We start from the raw sequence: 27787 nt of genomic DNA, 5'->3' as shown, positions 1-27787 counted from the left end.
CCAGAGGCCATCTAGTCTGACCCCCTGCCTAACCTCCTCCCTATCCAAACCATCCTGTACAACCGTAATCTAAACTCTACATAAGACTACTCTCAACCCTGACACAACATAGATCTAACTTCCTAACATGCTACAGGTAAAGCAGGGGAACCATGGCAGTCCAAAGTCCTGCTTCTATAAAATGTTGTCAATATATGCTTAAGAGGTCCTGGGTAGAGGTTATGTGACACTTATGTTTCCCAAGCCTAGGGTTGCCTTAGCCCAGTGCCCTGTTCTAAACTGAAGAAGCTCTGAGCAGAGTTAGGTAAAAAAAATGTAGAGAGATTTGATTTTTTTTCTCTAGAATCAGTTATGGTGACTTTATGATGATTTTATGACTTTATGGTGACCTGTATGAATAGTGAGTAAACTGTTTTGGTATAAGCTTTTGATGTTTAAGTAGACTTTTCCATTAAACTCTTACTCTCCCAATCCTTGTCCTTTATTGCGCAGACTGCAGTTCTGCTGAAGTCTTCCAGATGATCTGATGATGTTGTGATATGAGCCGATTATCTACTGGAGGCTAGGATAAGACCAAATAGCACACCTTGCATAATCTAAGCAAAAGAGATGTGATTTCCAAACTATGATCTAAAATTGTTCAGATATTCTATTATAACTTCAGTAATGTATATTTGTGTTCTTTTTTTCCTCTTCTAGCTATGGGAGACTTCTATTTAGTCCCACTGTTTACCTGGGGTAACATCAGAACTGTTTACTTCCACTTTTATATAAACTCAGCATCACTGAGTCATTGCACATTCATCTGCTCTTCAGACAATTTGAAAGAACAACAGAGATGCCAGTGATCACAGACAGAACCTCCTCTGGTATACCAGGGTTAATAAAGCCAGTCGTTTGCTGTTGAATAGAATTTCATGAAGTCTGTAAAGAACAGCTGAAAACATAAAAAAAACTAACCTCGGATAAATAGACTGGATGTGACAAGGCTATTCCGCATGACAGATACACATAGATTTACAATTAAAACTAATTTACAAGTCCCAAATAAAAGAGGTTTTTTCATTGGTTTAATGCAGTCCCAAATAATAGCAAAATTGAATTCAGAATTTAGCATTCTGAAACACGTGGCCAATGTTACCATTTATGCTGTGTGCATGAACCCTCTGTTCTTTCCTTTCCACATGTAAGGGATAAACAACATACTATAATAGAAATTAGCATGCAGGAGTAAGAAATATAGGATTTTGCTACAGGATCTTAAGCTTTGAGGGGCAAATATCCAACATAAACTTCAAACAAACAGGAATTGCATCTTTTTTACTTTTTGGGTTTATAATCTCAGTATATGGATTGTATATATGTAAACATTTTAAAGTGTCAAAACAGATGTTATACAAAAGTGTATTTTGCCAAATGCCTAAAGAAACAATCTTGAGTAACTTCATCACACTTCAAATGTTCTCAATATTATGAGCAGACAGCTTTGGAAATACAGTACTGAAAATGTGTCTTCTCAGAAACTGGTGTTTGAGCAAAATCTACAGTTTCCCTTTCTGTTATGGGAAGTTATGTCTGGGATATATTATTTATTAGAATCAAAAAGTAAAATAATACAGTGACATTTTGTCTTAAATCACCATCTAAGGAACCGGCACACACAAATTGCCTGGTAGAAATGATGAGTTTGTTTCTTCTCATTAACAGTGGTGTAAATCTATGAAAACCAGAGCCAGAATCTTTAATTAAGAATGATGGGAATTTTATTAGATACTTAGGAAAACTTCAAAGTGATTACTAAAGTATTGGTGGTCATCTGGCAGATTTATTGTGTATATGTAATAAAGCACTTCAAAATATGTGTTGGAATCACACAGCAAACTACAGCTTGTGATCTTGTGCTGCACAGTAACTGAAAGCTTGGCAACTGGCCAATTACATTTATTGGTATCACTTGTATGTGTATTAGTACCTTATGTGTAGAGTCCCTTATGTCTCCTTTGCAATTAATTTGGGCCTTGAGCTGAATGCAAGTGGATCCAGCCCCATCAAACTGTGGATCCAAAGACAAATCCATTACAAAGGAGACACTATCCTGCATGTAAAATTCCTCAGCAAGATGGCATTATCCAGCCTGCCAGTCATTTGTATGCTAAGCACTGGAGGATGTGTCAGACATACATTTACAATTCCCTGAGAGACCTAAAGGATGTTGTAAAACATCCAAGGTCTTTTGATTGTAATTTTTCTTGTAATAATAAACATGGCCATTTTAAGCCGGTTAAAAAGAAAACAACCCCTCCTGTCAGTACTTCTCTGACAGTAACCAATTCATTAGCTCTAGTAACTCCATTGCAGAATAATATATATTTTTCAGTATGGTTTATTAAAACGCATAGCCAACAGAAAAAAACCCCCATGAGTTTCCAAATCTTCTACCTCTTTCCCATTTTTTCTTTAGTAAGTGACCCTACCAGTAGAGACTTTTTAATGTACCTGAATTTATTTTATTGTTAACCAATTTCTCTCTTTGATTAAAGGAAGTCAAATCTAGGTGAAGGTTAAATTAAGCATTTTTTAAAGATGTCAGCATCTGTAAAGTATGTAAGATAATAGAAATACTATATTTTATGCATAAGACAGCGTACTGGGTTAAATCTACACAAAACTGGCCTAGCAGGTCATTATTTTGGTAAGTATTTTGAAATGATGACAAATACAAATGAGAGCAGAATATGGTTGTAGAGTATTTGAAAAAGTGAATGCAACTGCAGTGGTTTTGGGCAGAGATTTTGCTGTTTGATGCAGACTTAAATAGTTGCCTGCATTAATTTTGCAAAGGTTTATTTTGTATGTAGGACAAGAATGGCAGTATTGCAGACATTTTCATCACTTGTGGAACTGATCCACAGCCCCTTCAAGTCTTTGGGTGTCTTCCTGTTGATTTCAGTGGGCTTTGAATCAGGCTTTAAGCATTTCACCCAAATAATGACATTTATATGTTAAAATGACAGACCCCATGTCTGAAAGATGGCTTTTTCCTTCCTGCTAGTATTACGTCCTTTGTAACTTAAATGTTTATCATGTGCCTTTTCTGATATTTGTTTGGAAAACAAGTTTGCATGTAATTTTAAATAACCATGTTAGATTTTGTGTATATTTTCTACGTTATCTTTCTTACTTTCTTTTCCATTTTCCCATGATCAAGAAGAAGCAAGATTTGATAGATGAAACTGAATGTGACAGTGGTGGTTTCTGTAACATTCATAGTTTCTTGTTTTGAAAATGAATTGTTCTCATGACTACGCTTTTAATGTATTCTGTACTTGCAGCCTTTCTTGTTCTGATGTCATTCATTAATAGCACTTGCTCCGTGTAGTGTAATTTCAGTCATTGCTGAATTTTGAAAAATATGCAGAGACAGGTAATCTAGTTGTAAGCACTAACTTTAAATTAAATAAAAAGTGGCTTTCACTTTGGTGGGCTAGAAAGTGAAAACACCTAGCATTCAATATCAACTTTGTTTTTTGTGAAATCTACTCTGGAGGAATATGATACACCATGACAGCGATCTAGAAAATAAATGAAGCCATTATACAAAAAAACTGGAATATGTAGGGCTGTATGGCCCTCTAAAAACAAAGGTGATTGATTAGATTAAACCAGAAGAGGAGTGTTTCATAGGTTGCTTTGTTTTAAGTTTAATACTTATAAAAGGTGCCAGCTAGATAGTCTTGGAGATTGCCATGCTTTTTGTAACCACAGTGGTTACATCACAGGCAGGAGTGGTGTCAGTTGCAGTGCCTTGCCCAGCTCGGAAGTCCGAAACTGGAATATCCATAACATTCAGTAAACCTAGTACATTTGGCTCATGGGCTTTTTTCCTAAGACCTGCTATAAAGGTACCAGTCCATGCCAGTTGCAGTGTAGATACCCATTGAACAAGAGTGCTGAGAGGTCACCACTTCGTTCACATAGATTTCTTATAGGGCTTTTGTTCACTGGTAAAACAAGCTACTGTCGAACCAGGTATCTGGTTTTCATAATGTGGCCTAAGAACATCATGGGCTCATCTACACATTGCCCCATGGTGATGTAGCAACAAGCTATGTTGCTGTACAGTGCACTACAGTAACGTAGCAATCACACAGGTCTACATCTGATCACCAGCTATGTCGTCATAGTGGTGCACTCCCCCGATGTAGTTCACCGCTACAGTGACATAGCAGCAAAATCTTACCATGTGCCATGCGCATGGCACAGTAACCACCCGTACTGCGCAGTGCTTTAGTACTTCTGAAAGGCGACATGTAGATTTGCCCCATGTATTTAAAATAAAAGTAATATGGCTAAAATGTTGAGGATGGGAAAAGAGGAACTGCATCCAAACTGATTTGTCACTGTGCCACTCTTGCTCACTTTTGTAACGAGTGCCACAACTCTCGTCACTGAAGCTTACTTGCTGATTCTGATTTGTTTGGAATCAAATCATCCACACAGAGATAATGCCCTGAGTAATCTGTACTCCAGATTTTTGGTGAACAACTTTGTACAGTTCATCAGAAGTGCCTGTGATGTACATCTAAATTTTATACATCTAAATATGTTGTGTTCAAACAAATAAGCAGGTCTAGTTTAAAAAAAAGGCTTTGATGTTTTAATTTTAGAGTATTCCCATGTATAACTATGGTGTGTACATGACCTAAAGTCATTACTTATCAGATGTGAACACATATCTGAGTACATAATCTTCTGAATGATTTAACAGTTTTGTCCTTGGTGACTTTGAACCAGCCAGATGATGAATTATCAGGTTCTATGCGTATAACAAATTTTATTGTGTTGGGTGAGCCTTTAGTAGACTGTGGTTACAATTAAAAATGTAAGTGTGACAACAGATATCCAGTCCAGTTCCCTTTGAATCTCCTTTGCTGGTAGATTAACTCAGCTAAGACTAGCCACACAAGACTGACAACTGTTTTCAAAACCGGAGCGAGGAATAACTATTTTTCCTACAAGTTCTAATCAAATTTGTATTCTCCTTGTTGTTGAACATTGTTTTTAGAGACCCAAAATATGGCTAATGTGCTATTAATGTTTCTGACAGCACATGGTATTGTTCCCTTGTCCAATCAGTGGGCTGTGCCTGGTGTGTCTTATTGCTGTCTTCTGCATGTAAATTGTAACAATTACAGGATTTCCCAGCCATGTCCATATAATAGTTTTGGCTCATTCCAACCATAAGAAAATTACATACAAGATTGGAAAGAACCTCTCACATCATTAAGTCCAGTTCCCTGCAAATGTAAGAACCACATCATGCAATCATAGAAATCATAGAGGAGTAGGGCTGGAACGGACCTCAAGAGGTCATCTAGTCCAACCCCTTGCCTGAGGCAGGAATGATTGTGGTCGCCCACCGGGTTTGAACCTGCAGTCCCCAACTTAGAACTGGCTGGGGTTGTTAGCTCTCATTACTCTTATAGAAGACTGTCCAGAAATGCAGTACTAACTCCTCTGATTAGAAACTTTTTCCTAGTTTTCAGCCTAATTTTATTCAGAGACAGTTTATACTTGTTTGTCGCTGTGCTGGCAGGATAAAGAAAAGCTATCTGGGGACTTGCCCTGTCTTGTATTCATAACAGCAAACATATCTACTCTCAATCTTTGTCTAACTAGGTCAAACAAACCAAGTTTGTTTTTTCAGTGTCCTCTAGTAAATGGGGTGACGACTGGGCAACTGCAGAGCCTAGTAACATTTATTGTTTGAATATGGATGACCAGAATTGTACGCAGAATGCCAGAAGAGGTGTAGTGCCTTGTACAGTAGCATTAGGACTTCTCCTTTGCTACAGAAAGTACCTTGTCTGGTGCAATCTAGGATAGCATTTACCTTCCTTCATAGCCACGTCACTTTGGTAGCTCACAGTCCCATTTCTATGACTTTAGTCTTTAAAGTCATTCTGTTCTTCCTGTGCAGTATTCTAATCCTCCTGAGTACTGGCAATGCTAAAAAGACTATGTTTGCTCTTGATACTAATCCTTGAAGAACTTCAGTAGGAGTCTCCCTCCAGTCAGGTAAGTTTTTTCTCTGCATGACTAGTTGTTGGTTTCCCATTAGCCAGTTCCTTACGCACTTGTAATATAGGACTATAATCTTTGATAAAATTCACCCCGAGCACTGAAAAAAATCTCAGAGCCATTGGCTAAATCATAGATGACAGGCCATGTCCCAGAAGACCTGAGGAGGGCTAAACTAGTGGCCATCTAAAAAGGGAAAAGGAGGACCAGCAGATTTATAGACTGTCTTGATCATTGGGTGCGTCTACATAGGACACTTAATGCACAGAAGACTAATTCTACTGTACATTAGTGTGGCAGGCAGAGCCCATGCTAATGCACAGTAGATTTAGTCTAATGCACAGTAGTGTCACCAAAAAAAATGTTCATCTGTGCTAATGTGCAGTAGCACTGATTACGGCACATTATTACCTGTCTTTACCTTTAGTAGATTGTGGTTACAATTAAAAATGTAACTGGCACAACAGATATACAGGTACGAATAAAAATGTAGACATGCCCAATAGCAGCTAACATGGACTTATTAAGAATAAATTATGCCAAACCAACCTAATAGCTAACTAGTTCGATGGACGAAGGCTATGCAGTGGATATAATACAATTAGAGAGTCTTTTGATGTAGGCCCACATGAGAGTCTCATAAACTGGAGAAACAAGGGCTACATAGAATTACTGTTAGGTGGACAAAAAATTGGGTGAGTAGCCACAAAGGATAACTATAAACAGAACAATGTTCAGATAGCAGGAAGTTTCAGGTGGGGTGCCAGGTGTGTTCTGAGTTCATTGTTGACATTTTTATTATGGTTTTTTTTGTTGTTTTTTTTTTATCAATGATGCAGGAATGGAGAGCTTCCTGATCAAGTTTGCAGACAAAACTGTGAGGAGTTGCAAATGATTTGGAGGATTAGAGCAGAATTCACAAGGATCTTGATAAACTGCAGACCTTAGCTCTAGATGGAAAAATGAAACCCAGTAAAGGCAAATATGAGGTGCCACCCTAAGGGAAGAAAACGCAAATGCACAAGTGGAGAATGGGAGATAATTTGGTAGTCATTAGTACTGCCAAGAAAGATGTGGGGGTCATGGTGGATCACAGACTCAACGTAAGTCAGCAATATGGTATAGTTCCAAAAATTAGCTAATGTAAGTTTGGGATGCATTAACAGAAGTACTGTATATAGGGCATGGGAGGTGACAGCGCTACTCTACTCAATGTTGGTTAGACCTCAGTTAGAACTCAAAAGCCAATTCTCAGCCTTTCAGCTAAGATCTTTTGAACAGTTTGGGGCACTGCATTTTAAGAAAGATGTAGAAAAAATTGGAAAGAATACAGAAGTGAGACACAAATATGATTATGAGGAGGACAGTCTATTCTCTGTGGCCATAGGTGGCAGGGCAACAAGTAGCTGTCTTAAATTGTGACAAAATTTTGGTTGGATATTAGGAAGACATTTCTAATTATGAGGGTGTTTAAGGAATGGAACAGGTTACCTAGTGAGGTTGTGGACTCTCCATTCCTGGCAGTTTTTAAGAGCAGGTTAGTCAAACACTTTTGATAACTGGTGACATTTCTGGTAGCTTTGCCTGCTGGTATCAGCATGGGGAACTGGTGCCTCCTGAGTCTGGGGGCACCAGATCACTGACTGGGGGAGGGGGGGGGGGGGTCCCTTAGTGGCTGATTGCCAAGCCCAAAATCACCAACGGTGAAACCGGAAGTGCACTTCCACCGGCACTTCCAGTTTTGCGGCTGGCGTTTCCAGGGGGTGCATGGCCAATCTCAGGGGGTGCACCCATGTGCACCTCCTATGCGTCGCCAATGGGTATCAGCCTGTGTAACTGGGACTTAACCATGGGCAAATAGCTCTCAGACCCAGTTGCAGTTCCACAGGAGCTTGACAACTGCTTGGAAAAGGCCCACAGAAGTCACAATTTTGCTGTCTGAAAAAGGCAGCAGAAACAAGTATTGACATTTCAGGACATAGCAATGTTGTACCTTGGGGAAACTTTGTATCTTGTTTTAAAAGCAGTTCAGCTAAAACAATTTGGCTTCTTTAAACCATCCCCAATCCCAAAAGAAGGTATAGACAAGTTCCAGGTTTAAAACCAGATAGAACATTTCAGCAATGTAAACAGGTCCTGACTGCCAGGAGTTAGAAAAGGAAGAGGAAGAATAGGGGCAATAAAAAAGAGAGGTAATTGACAGGCCTGGCCCTTGGAAAGGGAGTACTGGCAACTCAGGAGTCATATAAATCCAGTTGTTAACATTTTTAATGTTGGTTTGAGTTACAGGAGCATAAAAATCAGAACCGCAAACTAATTTCCTTTTGTTTGTTTCTACATTCCTCCGACTTAAAAATGAACAGAGTTTTTAAATAAGAATCAAACCTAACACGAGGCCTTAAGACCTTATCTATTCCAGCTTTAGCATGCAGAGTCTATTTTTTACAACCAAGTTACAAATCCTTGTAAATAGGCCTGATCGACCTTTAAGTACAGAGGTGCTAGCAGATAACCATATAATAAGTAAGGCTGTAATACAGTTAGTGCTAATATATCACATTGTACTAGTACATGGATTCCTGCTCATTGTCTGTGTAGACAACGTATGTGTTTTACGTTAGGGAATACAGTCTGGTGCATATTCAAACTGTCAATATATAATCTGTTTTTCTTATAAGATTATCTTAATACTTAGTGTTTTATATAGATTTTAGTACTTTCCTTTTTTAACTATTGCACAAATGCAAACGTTCTTGTTTTCAAAATAGGAAATTATTACAGAATTTTTAATCTGATGGAGAAAATCCTATTTCCATCTTGACCTGTTCTCAGAAACGTTTTGGGTGTGGTGCATATGAATTGGCTCTGCCAGCTTTGTTTTGTGCTTGTGTTTATCTTGTAAGTTGCCATATAAAAGAAGCTCTGTCTTTTAATTGCTGATGCCACCCCCTGCTAGTAAAACATTCACAGTGACAAGGACTATTTTGTTTCACCGTTAGGGTGTGGCTACTGTTGGCCTAAGTCATCATGTGACATTACATCATTGTCTTTGCTGCCTGAGACCCTTCTAATCTTCCACTAGGTTGTAGTCATGAGATTTTGACAAACACCAAAACAAAACGCTGCACATTTTAACACCTCAGTTTTGAGTGTGATATTTTTGTCATAAATATTACAGGCATTAGGCTGTTCAAGTGAATGAATCTGGCTTTCCTGAAGCTAAACAAAATATTGCTTTTTATAAAATACAGCCATTGTAATTTGGGGTTCTAAATTCATGCACATTTTTATTAACATCATAGTATCCACTTCTATGAGAGTATTTAATACAAATGCCTGTGGTTTTCAATGTTACTAACATTGTAACATCAGTAAAGTGACTTTCAATGAAAAAGACTGTTGTGTGAATTTATTTGTGCAATTTTGTTTAATGGTTAACACTAGTACAACCTGCTTTAACAGGCCTCTTAAATACGGGTGGTGAGGGCAGTGGTTCCTAATTGATAGCAGTGGAATGAAGATATGCTTATTCAGCATTCCAGGTGCAACTTGGCAAATGATAGTGCAAACGTCCCACATAGTAACCTCCTGCTATGCCTTGTCCTTGTTACAGAGGAAGTATCTGCAGTGATGACTTGGTTTCTCTTTCTAGCTGGGAAGCAGCTAACCAGAAAAACATGAATGTGACAGAATATTTCCCTTCTAAAACCCAGAAGTAATCAAAACAGAAGCAGCACTTTTCCTAATCTGAACTCTAGTAGAGATCTCTAGTGAACCTTCTATGACATAGTTGTGCTCTCTCCAAAATTTTCTCCCAGCATGCCTTTTGAGGTTTGAATCTTTAAGTTTGGCAGAGACAGAACCTCAGTTTTAAAGCAGCCATTTTGTACCTGACAGCTGCTTGCTCTCTCCCCCATTCTATACTGGTAGGTAATCCTTAACTCCGGTTTGTTTTTTCCTATGCCTTCTTAAATGGTGGTACATTTTGTACATCCAAATAACCATCCTATGGCAATAAGGTTTAATTGGGAGCTTAGGCTTAATTAAAAAAAACAAAAATCCAGCCAAATCTTTCTTGCATCTTGAGATCAGAGAGTTTGAAGTGGAATGTCTGTCCTCAAATTTTCAGAGACTGGTTTAAGAAGAATAATAAGCTGGGGGACTTTTATTCCTATAACATGCTGGTAAACCACTTTTATTATGAATGCATAATAATGATATCAAGTCATAAAATTAACAATGAAAACAGGATTTTCTTTAGCTATGTGCATTTAAGAGATTGATAAAAAATAAATTATTTTTAATTACCAAAGCAAAGGCAAGTCCCTTAATGTTTTATCAACTTGATTCCCTTCTTGGATGCTGAGGATTTCATTTTATAGATATGGTTGCATAGCATTTTCAACAAATTATCTAGGAATAAGATGCGTCCTCATCTTCACTTATTACAAGAACCTGAAATTTCAGTGTTAACTCTTGGTATTAGGCATGCCCAGCGGCGATGCGTAGGGGGTGCACTCGGGTGCACATGCACCCCGTGAGTGTGGTGATGAACCTCCTGCAAAAAGGCGGGTGGTCGCCAACCCTTTGTTGGCACTCGCCAAGGCCTCTCCCCCCCTGCCACCAACAGCGTCGGCGGTGTCTGCAGGAGCTCTGCCACTCTCCTGCTGCTGCCATGCCCCCAGCGACTGGGGGCACAGGTCCTTCCTGGGCATGCCGCTGTCTTCAGCTGGATGCAGAGCTAGACTACTTAAGCTACTGAGTCACAAGTTGGTTCTTTGAAAGGTATATTAAGCAACAAAAAAAAAAAACTTTTGTGGGCTTATGCTTTCTTTTTACAGTATTTTTTTTTAACATAAAAGTTAGTCTACACTCATATCAGAGCTAAGGCACTGAAATGAAGTCTGGGAACAAAATGGAGAATTTCTGCTTTTTGTTTCTAAAACTACATACTTCTTGGCTTGGCTGCTCCAAAAATAACGTTTTATGTCATGAGCCTTATTCTCAAATGACTATGCAAACAATACTTCCACTGAAAAAGTGCCCATTTTGTAGTTGGCAAAATAAATATGCTGTATTAAACTATCTGCACAATAACTATTATAACACATTAAGTAAGATTTTTGCATGCAACTCCATATAACAGTAGTCAAAATGCACAATGAAATTGAAATTTTAAATCAGACTTTTATTTTTCAGGCATAATTTTGCACCTACAGGTAGTTGTATTTGCACCTGTCTTATAGAGTAAGCTAGCAACATAAATTATGTGAAATGTTGTACCACAACATATTGAGGCCCCAAAAGTCCAGACTGAGATGTCTAATATGCTATATTCATCTTTTGGGGATGGGGGCTCATCTTCAGCACATGCAAATTCTCCCTTTCCTGTAGTCGTAAGTATTGTTGTGCCAGGAAAAAGATAATTCAAAGGGAAAAGGTAATGGCGTGTGGTGGTGGTAGGGTTTTGGGGAGGTGGTTTAAAGTCTCTGCATTTGGTAGCATGATCAAAACAGGATAAAGAGGAAGCTCTGACCCTTGCACAAAGAACCTGAAGAAAAGCCCACTGAAGTCAAGGAAAAGATTTCTGTTGAAATTTAATTGGTCTTGAATCAGGCACAAGACATAGCAGTCATTTTTCTACATTTCTTCACACCAACATGGATGTCTTCTTTGGATCCTGTTGGACTAAAGTAAATTTACTTTAAAAACGTTCTTTATAAGAAAGAAGGTTGTATTTGGTGCCTAACTCATTGTGTTATAAACAGACCCGGTTTGATATAATCATCAGGGGTAGAATTCTATTTCCCTCTGAGTGTCTAAATGGTCGTTTGCTATCAGCATGGGTGGTGTTTTTGGCACTTACACACTGGTTGTGATGATTACCCCTGTACTGTGGATACAAGAGTATGCATGCAGACAGAGCATGTTCAGTCAGCTATGCAGTGGCTGGGCATGGATATGGCTATGCATGTACAACCATTCTGGATGTGCAAGTTAGGAAAATGTAGCTAAATAGAAATCTGGAACTAGGAGGAGGTAAGGACCCTCCCATATCTCAGTCCCATTGGCTGAGTTGGCTAGGTCATTTGTCCAGGAAGTCGGAGGTCTAGGCTCTAGGGTTCCAACCTCCACCTCCTCAACCCAGAAGGGGATTTGAATCTATCTTCATGACTTCCCAACACAATGTTTTAACCACAAGGCTAGTAGGGTTTCCAGGAAATGGAACATTAAATTACTCAAATTGTGAAATAAGAAAAGTTCAAATAAAATATTCAGCATATAACCACAGGGTTAGGCACTATCCAGTCCTCTCTCCTGCATATCTTTGAAGTTGGGCCTCTGGGCAGTCAAAACAAGGAAATACGTAGGGCTAGAAGGAATAGAGCAAGTTAGAGGGTATGTAGCTCAGTGAAATAGCTGCCAGCCTGGAAGGGAAGAAGGTCCTTGGTTCCAGTGTGAACTCTAGCTCCCAATGGAGCAAACTTCCTCATTGTACTGTTCTCCATCCAGTGACCATTAAATGCAGCGGGGGAGTGGCTTAGTTTCAGGAGGGGGGAGCTAATTATAGGCTTTTTGCTTTCAAAGTTTGGGATTGAAAGTATAGAGTGTAAACTGATTTCTAGGACTAAAATGCTGTCTTTACGTGTAGAGAACAACAGCACTGGTTTACAAAGTAGCACAAATTGAAGAGTCTTCTTACAGTAGCAAGGACAGCCCATTATGAGATTGCACTGAAGGAAAAGACTTTTTGAATAGCCTCTACACATTCCCACTTAGGGGAAGTGCCAACAGCGCAGCTTGTAGGCTGAAGCAGAATGAAGAGAGTCCATCTTGAAAACCCAGGTTAGAAATACATTTCCCCACACTTCCTCTTATTACACAAGGTAAATATTGCACTCAGAGTTAATTCTTCAGTTTATACATCTGTTCTCTGTAATATTATCAACAGCAACAAAATACTACCATGGGCCATCTATTTGTTTTCGTTTAAAACCAACTTAAGACAAGTAACACTCCAAGAACAGTTTTTAGTAGATCACGAGAGGGGAATTAAACACTGTCACAGAAAACTTAAAACTCTACATAATTTGATTATACATAAAAGTGACTTAACAAGTATATGCAAAATTAAAAAAAAATCTTTAATCAAGTCATGAGCTCAGGGTGAGAGTGGACAATACATTGTTAACTTGTGCTCATTATCAAAACAAACAAATCAAGTATATAAAGCAGAATCTTATATAAAATATGCAAATACCAATATTTAGTTACAAGCCATGGTAGTTTTTGGTGCAAAGCAAAACACACACTGGAATGCGAATCAAGCTTCTCTTCATCTTTCTTCCTCTTGATTTAGATGCTCATAACGCACTGTATGAACTGAAAGAAATAGGCATCCATGTTAAAGCATCATGGAACATGACTATTCCTTTTCATTACTGAAATACTCTTCGAATACACCTACTGCCCTCAGCAACATTTTCTACAAAAGGTCTTCTGCCAAACAGTGACTAGACTTTTTTTCCTTCTGTGCCTATTTATGGGCAGCAGAGACAAAAGATAAAGGGTTTAAAGTCAGGTACAGGAAGTTGTGGGATAGCTTTTGACAAACTTCCTGTACTTATGGGTTAGTTCTAAACCTACTGCAAGGGAGGATCACCTGGAGGAGGGGGATGCTTGATTTATTTGGGCCTCAACGCTCTTGAGTTCAGGGACCAGATTAGACTATTACTTGAGAGGGTGAGCTAGGAGGCTTTCTGTAAACGTTGGCCAGTCTAAGTAGCATGTACCTTGATTTTCCATAAAATTGGGGCCTGGGAGAAAGGATGGAACAGCACAGGGTAATCCTTGGCTCTCAGCCAAAACTGCTACAGTATATGGAGAGATCACTTCGCTAGGTTCCAAACCTACTTTTCCTTTTATAATTTTATCTAGTTTATTCCTTTTAGAATTTTATCCGGTTTAAGTAAACAGATGATCCACTTACATCATCATACTGGAAATTCACAAAACCTTGCTGAGCTGCATCCCTTCTTCGAAAACTCTCTGCAAAAATACACAGGAAAAAACTACATTAATGACTTGTGGGCACAAGAACTGCTATTTCATCCAAATAATCTGGGACCTTAAAATTAAGTCATTTATTTTTATAATAATATACCACTTGCAATGGGAGGATCTCCTAGAGTTTACTTAATGTCGAAAATTATCACTTGCTTTGTGCAAGGTTTTTCCTGTACTTCCTTCCCCTTCCTCTCCAAGGTTCGCATCTCCTTTTAGTGAAAACCTAGGAGCTGATTTTGTGGAGTCAGTAGGTCTCTTGCTGACGTTGCAGGCAGTCAGCAGTTTGCTGCTGTCAGTAGATCTCTTTCTGATCTCTTTCTAGCATGGCAGGAGGCATAATGTTGGGCAGGGCATAAAATTCCTCTGACCCCAATCTCATCACTATTTTAATATCTGCTGGAGATCTAACGATTTTGCTAACAAACAGAATCTCTAGTGTGATGTCAACACTATATTTGTATGCCACAGTATAAAAACTGGTTCTTCTGAAACACTTAAGACCCTGAGAAGTAGATAAATGAGAGAATTTTAAAAATTCACCCATTTTCTGGTACCAGTTTTGTCTGAAAATAGCTAGTGATAAAGAAAAATCCAGGTCTAGGGATTAAAAGGCTAGAGACTGCAATTTAATCAGATTTCATGATGTAAAAATATATTACCAAATGCCAATAACAAGGCCATACTCAAACATACCAGTGAGAGCTCTGAGTTTTACACAGCAGGCAATGTAATCATCAAAAGTAATCTTCCCATGGGTGCTGTATCGTTTTGCAATTGCAGCGACTGCCTGTGGGCTCAGCCTAAATCCTATTTGAGGGGGAGAGAAAATTCACAGTGAAATGACAGTCAGGTTAGAGAGGTCCATGGCAATCCTCAATGGGAGATATGTTCCAGGCCAATTAATGCAAAACACTTTGTTGGTGGGATTTCCCAACACGCTAATGTCTTAATATTAAGAGGGAAAACTTCACCTGACAGCAATGGGGAAATTTCACAACTTACCCATATTTGTCAAGGCTTTCTCCAGCTCTTGACGATCTACTGAACCACTTCTGTCATTGTCAAAACCCATGAAGTGTTGTCTCCATCCATTCAGCACAGCCCAGAGCTCTTTAAATTCATTGAATCCCATTGTGCCAGACATATCCCTCTGAATGAAGGCTAAGGAAAATGTCATTTAATTTCCAAAAACAAGTGCCAAGTATTTCACAGTGGGGAAACTACAGTCAGACATAGCTAGCCTTGTTAGTCTGAAGTCAAGTAGAAGGCAGGGTAGATTTGTACCTTTCAGAATAGGGGTGGACAAAATATGGTCTGTGGGCTGGATCTGGCTCACAGCTGCCCCTCTGGCACTCTGCATGGGGCTGAGCCCTGTCCGGTCCTGCCGGAGGCAGCCTGTGCTGCACTCCCACCCACCTCAGCCCTGGCCAGTGCACAGTTTCTTGGATGGGCTGCTCCCAGTGCTGCTACAGCTACACAGGTACTGCTCAGCTCCCCCTGCCTCCAGTGGTTCCTCCTCTTCTTCCTACTGCGCTGCTCTGGCAGCAGATAACATGGGGAAGCCATGGGGATGTGTGCCAGGCACTACATGCTCAGTCGGGCAGGGGAGAATCCGCAGCTGGGAAGCACCTGCCCTTGTGTGCGGGGCTCCAGCTCCCACTCCAGGCTTCCACCCACTTGGCCATTTGCAAGTGGCTGCTAATTACACTGGGTGGGCAGCCCTATTGTGTAGGGGAAAACATCAAACTGCATTAAAAATTGTGGGAACTTTTTCTTTGAGAAGCTCTAGAACCCCAAAGGGCTCTAGAGCAAGGGTTGGCCTTTGTAACAGGATCTTTGTCCCCAATGAAAATTACTCAAATTTGACACATTTTCAGTGACAATTTCTTTTAACGATTTTGGCTGATATCATCATACATTCCCCTGTTTGCTATGTGTATCTGATCAGACTGCACGTCCCTAGAAAGCAGCTGAGTGTGAGCTCATTCAGGGCTGCTATACAGGGCTTACAAAGAGGCTGTAAGCTGCTAAAGACTGTCCTCACTAAGCTCAAGCCTCTCTTGGCTCTCTAAGAAGACTGGGGCAGTGCTAGCTCCAAGAACAAGCAGGTATGTTCAGGGGTCAAAGCTCCTTTGCCTGAAATGGCTCTCAGGCCATGACAGGGCCAGACACTGGAACAACAAGCAAGGCATCTTTCTTTTTCAGCTATTCTCAATTAGAACTACTCCCTGGTAGAGGAGATGGGCTGGAAGAGATCAAGCTTAGAGGGAATGAGTAGAAGACTTTCTGAGTAGAGCACGCTCCTACACAAACCCATGATTCCTGAGAAATAACAACCCCATTCTTGGAAAAATTGTGAAATGCACATAAAGCATTTTTTCATACTCTCTAGTGTGTCTACAGAAGATAACAGCAGATAGTATTCTATTATTTACTCCCTTAGGAACAGTTTGAGTGGAAGATCTAAAGAGTTTAGCTCCATTACTGATTAATGTGAATGTTAATAAGATACCATGTAACGGAGTCTCTTTTCAGTTTCGTTCTTTAAAAGGCTAGGAAATCATACACAAACGTTAATTAAAAATCACTGTTCTTGATAAGCAGCATCCTGGTCATTAAATATACATTATACTTAAAAACATTAAGATTTCAATGTCAAGCACTCCAAAAGTTGAGAAATTCCAGAATTCATGGTTTGCATAACTTTGTCTCCCCTGATCCTTAATTACATGCTACCGTCTGTCTGCCGCCCCATACCCTTTCCAACCTCATTTAGCATACAGATGAGCAACATTCACTTAATGAAGAATAATTCAGTATTTTGAATTCTCCTTGTTCAGCATACAACCGTACCTTACATTGCATACCATTCCAACTCTGCTCTCTGGACAGAATTACTAACTCTGAAACTCCTTGCTGAGATACCAGAATGCTTCACAAACCTTGATGTATATTTACAACTCTTTAGTGAGATGGGTATGATATTAAATCACACTTTCTGTCTCAGTTTCCCATCTATAAAGTATAAAGACAAAAATATGCACTGAATTTAAGTCTGCACTGAAAAAATACGCACTGAATATCAGTCTGATATACAGGACCTGACTTCTTAACACATTTGTTATTGTACAGCATGTTGTATTTAAAGCAGTTCAATTACAGCTGTAGATGTTAGGCATTTCTGCAAATTGGACCTCAGGGCCAAAAGCTGAATACCTGCAAAATAATCAGTGTTCTCAGGGACAATCTATGAGAAGCTTGGTTTAAAAGGTGCTTTGTGACACACAACAATTCAGCAGGAGATTGGGGACAGAAATCAGTTTTCAAGGGCAGCATCCAATTGTCTTCATCACGAGACTCTCTCTTCTCTTGTAATTCCATTCCTTACCTGTTCCCCATCTTGCTTTTTCTGCAACAAATGAGGGAAGGGTCCTGTAGAAAACAGGCTCATATACTACACAACCGTGAGTCATCCCCAGAGCAGATCCATCCTCAGCCCTGAATAAGACTCAGATTTTGGGGGGTGAATATTATGTAATTAAATATGATGACAAAGATCTTTAATTACATGCAGAATGGGAGCAAATGCTATCTTGATTCTGGCATTTCCTAATCTGTGTCCTTACCTCTTTCTTTTAATGTAATTTCAATGTAATTTTGTGTAAGTATGTATACTGTGTAAATGTATTTGCTAAAAGGAGTAAGACAAAGGATACATCCAACATTGAGATCATGAGCCTGCAAGTCTCTAAGTTGAAAGCTGTTTAAATTAAAAGAGGAAAAAAAGATCAGCAGTAAATATTAATTCCTGATTTCTCAGCTGTGTTTCATAATATGTACATGCAATAAGACACTGATCCACTGGAGAGCTGCTGTACTTAGCCATTCCATTATCTGATCCAAACAAACAACCTCTACTCACACAAGATAAATGAAAATGCTAACACTGCCTGTTATCTCTTAAATTACAAATTGCACCTGAGATGGACCAAACTCCTCTTATGTTGCACAACTCTTGTCACAGCTAGTCTGGTACATAAATAATATTTGATTTACAATTTACATTCTAATGGAAATGGAGTTGACATGTAGATGGAACGATTTGGCCTATAGAATGTTTATTACCAGTGATGACTCAAGAAGCAGAAAACAGCTTAATTTTTCAGATCCCAAACTTCCTTGATCCCAAAATTCTCTCTTTTTAAACTGAAAAAGTCTGGTCTGGCATCACATAGAGGAAAGCAAAAACACATCATACCACTTATAGAGTAACTTCTCAGAAAAGAGAGACATTAAAACAAAAACACAAATCTTTTGAAGCCATCGATTTCATGGACTTCATTGTTCTGAAAGCCAAATTTGATCTTGATTTTTAGTGTCCAAAGAGGGCACCAAGCCAGATCTGCAGTCTGATTTGCATTCATCAGTTCAACTTCCTTTATGGCTTTGGGTGCAAGTTAAACTATAACTGAGGTATATTATGTTTCCCCATTGTAACAGTCTACTAAGTAAACACTGGGCTCCATTCAACTAATGGTATGTTATCTTCTATTGAATTAACCTTCCTGTATTGGCACTGACATGCAGTTAAAAGCCAAAATTATAAAGGATAATGTCGTACATCATAAAATCTGTGTGGGGAAGCAGTTCTCAGAAAAACCCTGAATTACTAAATGACAGACCAGATTAAATGACAGTTGTGAAATAAATCCTTTAACATATGACTCTTTAGAATGCAACATTTTGGGAAATAGTAATGTGTTTGTTCTGAGAGTGAACTGCAGGCCTTATTTCTATCTGAAGCACAAATATTCTCTCTGGCAAGTGAGGAATCTAGTCCTGAGTTCTGGGATAGAATAAGAAAAACTACTGAAAAAGTTCTTGAATTCATCCTCTAAATCAGGGTGTCCCAACTTCTGGACAGCATGGAGGCAGCACATGCCATGTATGTTCCCCAGAGTACCCTCAACCATGTGAGCATCCCCACTTCTCCCCAATTATGTGGGCAGTGCAAGCAGCCCAGCTCTACCCTGCCATGCAGGCAGCACAAGCAGCCTGGCTCTCTTCCACAGCCTTCCTCTTGACCAGGCATACAGCACTTTATAAAGCTTTGACCGCTTTATAGCTGTGCACATGGCACAAGCAAGCAAACCGGCTTTCCTCTGGCCATACACACAGTGTGAGCAGCCCAAAGGCTGCTGACAGACATGGAAACCACCCCCACACCAAAAAAAACAAAACCAAAACAGTTTTGTGCGTTCATTTAACCCGGCTCCACAACGTCTGTATAGATCACATGCTTCAATGGAGCTTTTGGCACTTTTCCCTACAGCTGAGTCAATCAGCTACTAGATAAAAGTGCCAAAAAAACACCGCTGAAGCCCCTATCTATAGAGACATTGGGTGAGCAGGGTCAAACTAATGCAATGCCTCTTCTGGGCACACACGGCTCAGTGCAGGTCTGCGCTGAATTTAAAGTACAGTGCCAAAAAGCAACCAGGACTTACGGTAGAAGTGATATCTTTTCTTTTATTAGACCAACTAGATTTTTGCAAAAAAAAAATAAATAAATAAATAAAATCTTTAATTGCAAGGTTTCGGGCACAAACCCCCTTCATCAGGCATTGGAAAAAAGACTGTAAAAGTTCTCCTGAGTAAAATGAAAGTTCACATTTCATAGGAGAGTTGAAGGTGGTAAAATCTCCTATTTGGAAAAGTTAATTTTATATGCAGATTAGGCTCAGAGAAAAGTTGGAACAGTCTGTTTACCTCAAAGTTGTTTGTTGGTAGAGCGACAGGTATTTTTTGTTTTTTTTAATGACTGTAAGGAACCAAAATGTCTCTGAAGCATCATCCAATTCATGATGTGTCTAAGTCCAAAGATATGACCCTAACCTGGAACAACCAGTTTCTAGGTATAAGTTCTTGCAGCAAAATGCTTTGGTCTCCAGAGTGGAATGTATACAGAAAATTAAACTTACATTTACATTTGAAAATAGGCTAAACAAGGCAAAAAAATCCTTCTTGTCAAGTGAACACAGGAACTATGCACAAAACACAGTTGTCAACTTTCTTGTGACTGATAATGTTATAAAAACCAAGCACAGATTAGTTTCATTGACCACTTACGTTTATATCCTCCAGCAATGCCTGACTGGGTCAGGCATCTCTGCAGCTCATCAGCATCTATTTGACCATCCTTTTAGAAACAAAAAAGACATCAGTTAATTTAATTTCTTTCCAGTATTCCATCCCTTTTCCCATGGTATTAAACTACTAATTGCCTCTGCAGAAGATGATTTTGTATCTCTGATACCAAGCAAAGCCACCTTTTTTATAACCTGCCTCTCTGTTGAGGAGGGGTTCTTTCTTGCACTTCAATATGCCACAGCTTCTACCTGTGTAAACCTGCTTATCTTAAACTGTAGTAGGATCAGTAGTCTAGATCTAAACCCAAGAATATTTTTTTTTGCTACATAACATACTACTGGTAACATCAGGAGAACTGGGAAGATGTTTTCATACACATCAAGATCCAAGGGCACAGAAGCTTAGGTGTAGAACTTTAAGCAAAAGTCTGGCTACCCCAATGTACTAGTTTCAACCTAACAGGCCTTAAATTATTTTTTTTAAAGTTTCTACAATCAGAAACCACAAAAAACAGACTGGCAATTGCCAAAAAAGTTGGTTTGGAGCACTGAATTGTTAATAAATTAAACCAGAAATAAATATATTTTATAAGAATAAATTGAGAGGAAAAAGTTATCTGCTCAATTAGGAACTTTACTTCCTTCTAAAGTATCCTTAAATCAACCAGAAATCATGAACCACCAATGCATATGTACATGCAAATAGGTATGACTTATTCAAACACATGAGGTCCAGAAACAAGATTTAGCTTATATTTGGAACTTATCTAATTTACCCAACTTGAGATTTTTCTTTTGTAGCTTTTATTTAAACTTCATAAAACTAAGACTTGCTGCTGAAAGGGAGTGATAAATGAGATCCTCTCTCAAATAGTTCTCTGGATATCACAATTATAGTATTTCTAGGAAGGAAGTGGAGGGAAACATAAGGTGCTTCCCTATCATTGCCAGACTAGATCCTACAAATTAAGGTTTTTTCTTTATTTTTATTTTTAGCTAATATTAAACAAAAGGCAAGAGCATCTTGATTCCATATGTCACATCATTGCTCAGTCTATATCTATCAGCATCCTGGTTTTCAGCCTATCATTTTCAGGTGTACTGTCCTGCATACACTACCTTTTTGTTGTGTAAGTTGGTTAGAGATCATATGTTTAAACAAACTCTAGTACAGGATTCAAAGTGTTAAATCAATTTAGAACAAGTAGGGAATTGCTTTTATAATTTAAGATTCTTAACAATTCTGAATCAAAGTCAGTATCTTGACAAGCTGAGGATAAGAGAATGTGACTTTAAAAATTATTCAAGGTTGGAAATCAGAAAGTGTCAGGTATTAAAAGACAAGTTCTACAAAACAAAACAATCTAACTTAATGTAACTAAGGGCTTTTGTGGGCCTCAGAAATCAAAGCAGTTCCAATCGTGAGAGAGATTCAATGCTCTGAATGAAGTTTATGATAAAAGGTTCAAGCATATTTTGTCTTAGTTATTTAAGGTCTTATTTGAAACTAGTTAAAAAATACACTTTAAATCAGTTATTTGATATAAAGCTCAATGGCTAATATTAAAGATGTACAAATACATCTTAGAATTAATACCTCCCAGAAGTTGCAAATAAGACTGCCAAACCAGTTTGACTAGCCCTTTTAACTTCTTGAAAAACTGGGAAGGCTTGACCTCTTAAATACTCGCAGGTACAATGCATCTAGTATTTTTATTTTATCAGCTCCGTGCCACAATAAACTTAAAGGCTTTTATGTATCTGAAGGACTGTTAATAGCAGGTAAGATGTAGTTCTCTCCAGCTCAGGCTGTCACATTTCTAAAGATCTCTAGTTTTATTTAAATAAAGAATGGAGCCCTCACATAAGAAGAATCTTTTAATGTATACTTAGTAAATTGCTTCACATAGATTCATTTAATAACCTCACTTCATTTTTATTGCTAGATTGCGCTGATCATGAATTGTCGTAACTACAGTTGAGGCTCATTTGCAGCAACTCCTGGTAAGACTGGCTATATTTCCCCTGGGAACATTTTCCATACTATCTATACACAGAACCCTGACTATAATGACAGCAGTTTCTTAGGACCAATATGACACCAGAGCACTGACCTACTGCTGCTAACAGGGATCCACTTTAAGTGTTGTGTAGATTTTAAGATGAACAGTTACTGCAAAAAATGTATTATGGTTTTGCTCTGTTTGTCTCTGAGGAATAGGAGGGGCAATTAGATGTTATACCCCTAATGCTGCATGAATAATTTTTTTCAAATAGCAAACTGATGGGCTGTAAGGAAGCTCGTGTTTGAACTGAGCCAAAGGGAACTCAAATACGATACTGTGTGCTTGACTTCTTTCCCTATTTTGTCCTCACACAGTTACACAATTGCTAGTTAGTTCTCCTATAGTACTTCACATGCTTTATTTATCAGGACTGCTAACATTTTACTTCTGCTATATATGTATTTTTTTAATGATCTGGGTACACAGAAACATTTGTACATGTTCCAGCATATATGCCAGTACTACAAACAGCAATGTAAAAGAATTAACCTAGTAAGAAAATAAGTGTTTTGTCTTGTATTATAATTGCAAGTGAATGGTTTTGAAATAAATACCATACCTGTCCAGCTACTGCAGCAAAATAACCATACAAAGGATCTTGAGCCTGTCCAGGGAATGCTGGTCCTCCTGGAGCTCCTCCATACTTATTAAAAACAACAAAACACAAAGTAAAACTAATGCTTCAATTACCCTTTACAGCAATTACAGAAAGATTTATAATGCTTATGCTTCAGAATTCACCAAGTGTCACTTTTCTATAGACAATTTGTCAAAATGTGCAATTGCTTTAGAAGACAGCATGTCACTTTAGCTTGTGTACTTGCTATACTATATGGAGTCCTACATGATACTTGCATTTGGGACTGTCTCATGTCCCTACATTTAGATGATCCAATTTTACTATGTAATTTGATCAATCGCTAGCAACCACAGGGGTTTGGAGGGAGAATATCCTCATGGCTCTCCACAGATTTTCTTTCCTTCTCAAAAAGAAAAATAAATCCAAATGAACAATTTGTGCAAGAAGGAAAATAACTGCATTTAACTTGGGAACAGCACTTGAGCATGCTACTGAACAAGATAATCAATTCATGCTGGAATGACAGAAGGTAAATACTGCAATCAAAAAATACAGAAACACTGTAATCTATTGTGTTAAAGTGGTGCAAGTTTATATAGCCTACTATATTGTTCTGATTATAAGAGTCAACCCCAAGTTTCCAAGCTCAATTTTCAGAAAAACGGCTTGGCACCTGTGCAAGCAATAGGATAACAGAAAGCTACTTAAATCTCTCCCAGGTCTATTCAACATATTGCTCCATCAAAAGTAGGAAAAGTCAGATGCTGAAGAACTCAGAAGTATATTATCATATAACTAGCCCGTAAGTCTTCCCGATTGCCAAATATCTTGAGCACTTCTACCACTGCAAAGGTATCAGGGTTTACTTTCCACGTCATATTATGAGAGGAGAGAAGTACCAGAAAGATCGCGTGTTGTTTGGCAGAAATGGTACCACAGGTTGGTTATTAATCATTTGAGTTTGTAGTGGAGTTTAGCTACTGCTGTGAAATGTCATATCCCTTGTTCTAGACACTCTATGAAAACACACCAAGATAACCAACCTGGTTTCACTCAAAGACCCTTTAACATTTAAACAGGTAAGAGACAAAGGGTGGGAGAAGGAACTATAGTACTGACAACTTACAGCAAGTTTGTTAAGATAACAACTTTGTTTGCTTAACTAAGTGGACCATAAAAGAGTCTCTTTCCTTACTTATGTTGTTGACACCAGCCAAAAGTTTGTGAACATGGCACAAGTGGTGCCTTTATCATTTACTTCTACAGGACTAACAGCACTGGTGCTATTTGTTCAATATAAACTGCTGCCTGTCTAAGCTGCGGGTGTCTGGAGTCATGGGTCTGTGGTAATGTGCTCCTTTTACTGGTAGGAAAGTGAAACACAATGGCGTAAACTGACTTCCTGAGATCATTCTGGGAAAAGGTGGTGGTGGAAGGCCAGGAATTTTGTGGTGGCCTGTAGCAGCAGCAGCACCACTGTCCCACAGTGTGCCTGGTGCCACTCAGTGCCTCACAGCCACAGCACTGCACCCAGTGCCCTCGCCACATGCTTGTGCGCTGCCAACACACGCTGGCCCCGCAACAGGCCTCAGGTCCCCCCAAATAATATTGTCTCCTGCCGCTACTGCCAGGAAATGAACCAGGATGTTCCAGTGGTGTCAGGTGACAGAACAAGGAACAACAGTCTCAAGCTGCAGTAAGGGAAGTTTAGGTTGGATATTAGGAAACACTTTCTCACTAGGAAGAGGGTGGTGAAGCACTGGAAGAGGTTGCACAGAGAGGTGGTGGAATCTCCATCCCTGGAGGTTCTTAGGGCCTGGCTTGACAGAGCTTTGGCTGGGATGGTCTAGCTGGGGATGGTCCTGCTTTGAGCAGGGGGGTTAGCCTAGATGACCTCCTGAGGTCTCTTCCAACCCTGATTTTCTATGATTCAGTGTTAGGATGAATGCAACGGATCAAATAACCTGCTTTTTAAGCTGCCTAACTGTAGCTGCAGACAGCACCGGCACAGTGGAGAAAGGTGGCCAGTCTTCCCCTTTCTACACTTAGGCTACTCCGCTTCTGGCTGAGACAACTGCCTTCTCGTATGAGCGCCAGGAAGCCTCGGTGCTGGCAGTGGAGGCAGGGGGCCAGCTTCCTTCCTGCCTAACACAGCACGGAGGAGCGCCCAGGCCTGCTGGCTGCGGGGAATGAAACCACCAGCCGCGGGTCTGTGCAACAGAAACCTCCTGTCCCGTGCTCTGCCCACGCCCCGCTCTGCACCTCTGGCCTTCACCTCCCGCCCCTCTTCTGCCTTTCCTTTGTCCCGCGAAGACTGCCCACACTCCTCTACACACGGGGGTGGCCCCTGCTCTGGGGCCACAAGGCCCCCGGTCCCCACAGGTGTCACAGCCCTCAGCCTGCCCCTGCGAGCCGTGTCAGTGCCAGTGCCAGTGCCAGGACCGCCGGGACGCCCCCTCCCCCCGGCTGGGTGCGGGTCTCTGGGACAGGCCAGGATGGACACCGCGGGGGGCGCAGGGCAGCCCACACGGCGCATGCGCTGTGGGGGCAGTGTGACACCCACGGGCGCCCCGACCCCGCGGGGCTGCAGGGGAGCCCCCGCGCGCCCCCTCTCGCCCCGCCGTCAGGCTCACCCCGCCCTGGTAGTAGCCGGGCTGCCCGGGATACGCCATGTCCGCCCCGTCCCTGCCGGCTCTGCCGCCCCACCGCCGCGGGCGAGCCCGGACCGCACCACCTCCCGCTGCGGGGGGGCGGGGGAATGGGACGGTCCTGAGAAGGGCGCCTGCTGCGCAGTCTCGCTCTCGCCCGAGAATCCTTCCCGTGTCACAGGCGGGGGGCCGACGCGGACCGCGCTGAAGCCACTTGCCGACGGGACAGGACACCCCCGCAGCACAATGGTTCCGCCCAGCGCCCCTAGAGACGTGCGCCGGGTTTTGTTTGTTTTTTTTTTAACAAAAACTTTATTGAGGCGCGAGCGGCGAACACGAGCACGGCCTGGCGGCGGCCGCGGATAGGCTGAGGCTCGGCGGGACTTGCCGGAGCCTCCAGCTCATCCTCCGCCCCTTCCTTGCTCCGAGCAGAGCATATGGCCGGCGGCTTTCGGGGGTGGCTGGGTAGCGGATCCCGGCCCTGCGCTGCTGACTGACTGACCGCGAACTGGGGAGGTTTGGGTGGCGCTGCAGCACGTCGCACCGCTTTAACATGCCCCGACTACGGGAGGATCCAAAATGTTAGCGAGGGGGGTCCACATCACGCACGAAGCGCGAGGTTTTCCTCCAGTTAAGAATAGACTAGAAGCTTTGCTAATAGGCTAGGGGCCCCCGGCCTGCATTTAAAGCTGCGTTTTCAGTTTAAAATTGAAGCTAAAACCACTATAAATTAACTGGTATGAGTTAAACACAAGCTGCAGGGCTGTGAAAGAGGAGCGGCAGCACCAGGAGCTGGGAGCAGGCAGCAGAATGGGGCAACAGAGGATACTGACTGATGGACTTTCAAGCCCATTACAAAAGAGGAGGGGGAAGAGTTTAGAAGGGATCAGGCAGATTATAAAGGGCCATGAAGTCAAGCGACCTTCCTCACTGCTGCCTGACTAGAAATGCTGCTGCCACGGCCAAGCAGCTGGTGTAAAACTTCAGGTGGGGCAGGGATCAAAGTGGGGATTCACCCCTGGATCTGCTCCTGGCCTCAGAAGGTGGAGTCGGGGGAGGTGCTTTTATTTGTTTGGTCTCCACGCCTGTAGGTTTTGCATCCTCAAGTTTTTCTTCACAAAATAAGGCCAGAAAGTTGCTGGAAAAAAAGCAAGGGGTGATTCTGGTGTACTTATAGGACCATAAGAGCTAGAAATGCCCAGTAATGAAAGAAAGAAATGGGGGAATTCCTAGTTGTCTGGCCCATAACCTGTGGTGTGTACTTAATGCATTAATAATGTATAATGTTATTTAGAATGCTCAGTATACAGCTGGAACATAATGGATGTGCCAACGGAAATAACCCCCTTTATTCATATTTAACACTCATCAAAGCAATTTTATCACATGTTTGCCAAAGTTTTTGTGCAGCTTAAATCCATTTGACTAGATCAAATCACTACAGTATCCACGGCAGTCTCGCAGTTGTGTGCTCGGTAAAATATTGCTTGGAGTTAGATATCTAGATTCTAGTAGTACATAGCTAAAATGGAGAGAGAGTCCTGGAAATAAGCAGCACACAGCTTTAAAAGGAAGGTTGTACAACTTGATGGGTGGAGATTGCAATAGAATGGGGTTTTTATCTTCAGTTAAGACAGCAACCTACATTAGCCACAAAAGCCAGATAGTGATCTTGGCCATTCATTTGCCTGAACTCTTTACTTCCCTCATCTGGACTAACTTTAAAGGACTAGAGGTAATAATACTGTTATAGCCACTGAAACAGCAGCTTGAGGCAATGATTTTTAACACTGCAAACTAATGTGAATGGTACTGAGACTCGGACCCCTTTTGCAGCTCAAGAGGAGCAACTAAACAAAAACATGGTGCAGAAAGACTTTAAGCATTTAATTTTTATCAAAGGGCAGGATATCATTCTGAACTACCCTTCAGTGCAATGTCAGATTTTTAATGAAGGTAGTCCATCCTGCAAATCATGGGACTAGTATACAGGGTGGGTGAAAAAGGAAAATAAACAGGCCATGCATGAGTAGAAAGGAAAACTGCAGGGATTAGTGTACAAACCAAAAGAAAAAAATTGAAAACAGTTTTAAAAAAAGAGTGTATTGATTCCAACATGGAGTGAAACAATAGACCTTTCTAAACTGGGTGTAAGGAAAAGTGAAAGCTAGCTACATATTTCCTGTCAGCTCAGTT

The 27787-nt window shown here is 40.5% G+C and overlaps 2 protein-coding genes across 16 annotated transcripts in view; one reads left to right on the top strand and one right to left on the bottom strand.

Moving 5' to 3' along the window:
- Positions 1-9475, top strand: part of ADAM22 (ADAM metallopeptidase domain 22) — a 262391-nt gene extending 252916 nt beyond the window's left edge. For all 15 annotated transcript variants that reach the window (XM_059729028.1, XM_059729029.1, XM_059729027.1 and 12 more), the window contains one exon: positions 700-9475. In XM_059729028.1, coding sequence (XP_059585011.1) covers positions 700-720 — 21 coding nt within the window. In that variant the 3' untranslated portion in view covers positions 721-9475. The remainder of the gene's footprint in view (positions 1-699) is intronic.
- A 3730-nt stretch (positions 9476-13205) lies between these two features.
- On the bottom strand, positions 13206-25836 carry SRI (sorcin). The gene is made up of 8 exons (XM_006261314.4): positions 25577-25836; positions 22923-23006; positions 20278-20347; positions 17865-17908; positions 15151-15298; positions 14842-14955; positions 14072-14130; positions 13206-13464 (listed from the first exon to the last, which is right to left on the bottom strand). Exons 1-8 carry the CDS (start codon positions 25613-25615, stop codon positions 13438-13440), a joined length of 585 nt encoding a protein of 194 aa, XP_006261376.1. The 5' UTR covers positions 25616-25836; the 3' UTR covers positions 13206-13437.
- Between the last annotated feature and the right edge of the window lie 1951 nt (positions 25837-27787).

This window comes from Alligator mississippiensis, chromosome 5 (assembly GCF_030867095.1).
Source record: "Alligator mississippiensis isolate rAllMis1 chromosome 5, rAllMis1, whole genome shotgun sequence".
NCBI lineage: Eukaryota > Metazoa > Chordata > Crocodylia > Alligatoridae > Alligator > Alligator mississippiensis.
This window is presented reverse-complemented; position numbering and strand designations above follow the sequence as displayed.

What these genes read in the sequence shown, in the direction of transcription:
- SRI (XM_006261314.4), bottom strand. Translation starts at nt 25,615, where the DNA reads ATGGCGTATCCCGGGCAGCCCGGCTACTACCAGGGCGGG. An exon ending in CCGGCTACTACCAGGGCGGG is followed by an intron (nt 23,007 to 25,576) that starts GTGAGCCTGACG and finishes GTTTTTAATAAG; the next exon opens with TATGGAGGAGCTCCAGGAGG. An exon ending in TCATGATCTCAATGTTGGAT is followed by an intron (nt 15,299 to 17,864) that starts GTATCCTTTGTC and finishes GCCTTCATTCAG; the next exon opens with AGGGATATGTCTGGCACAAT.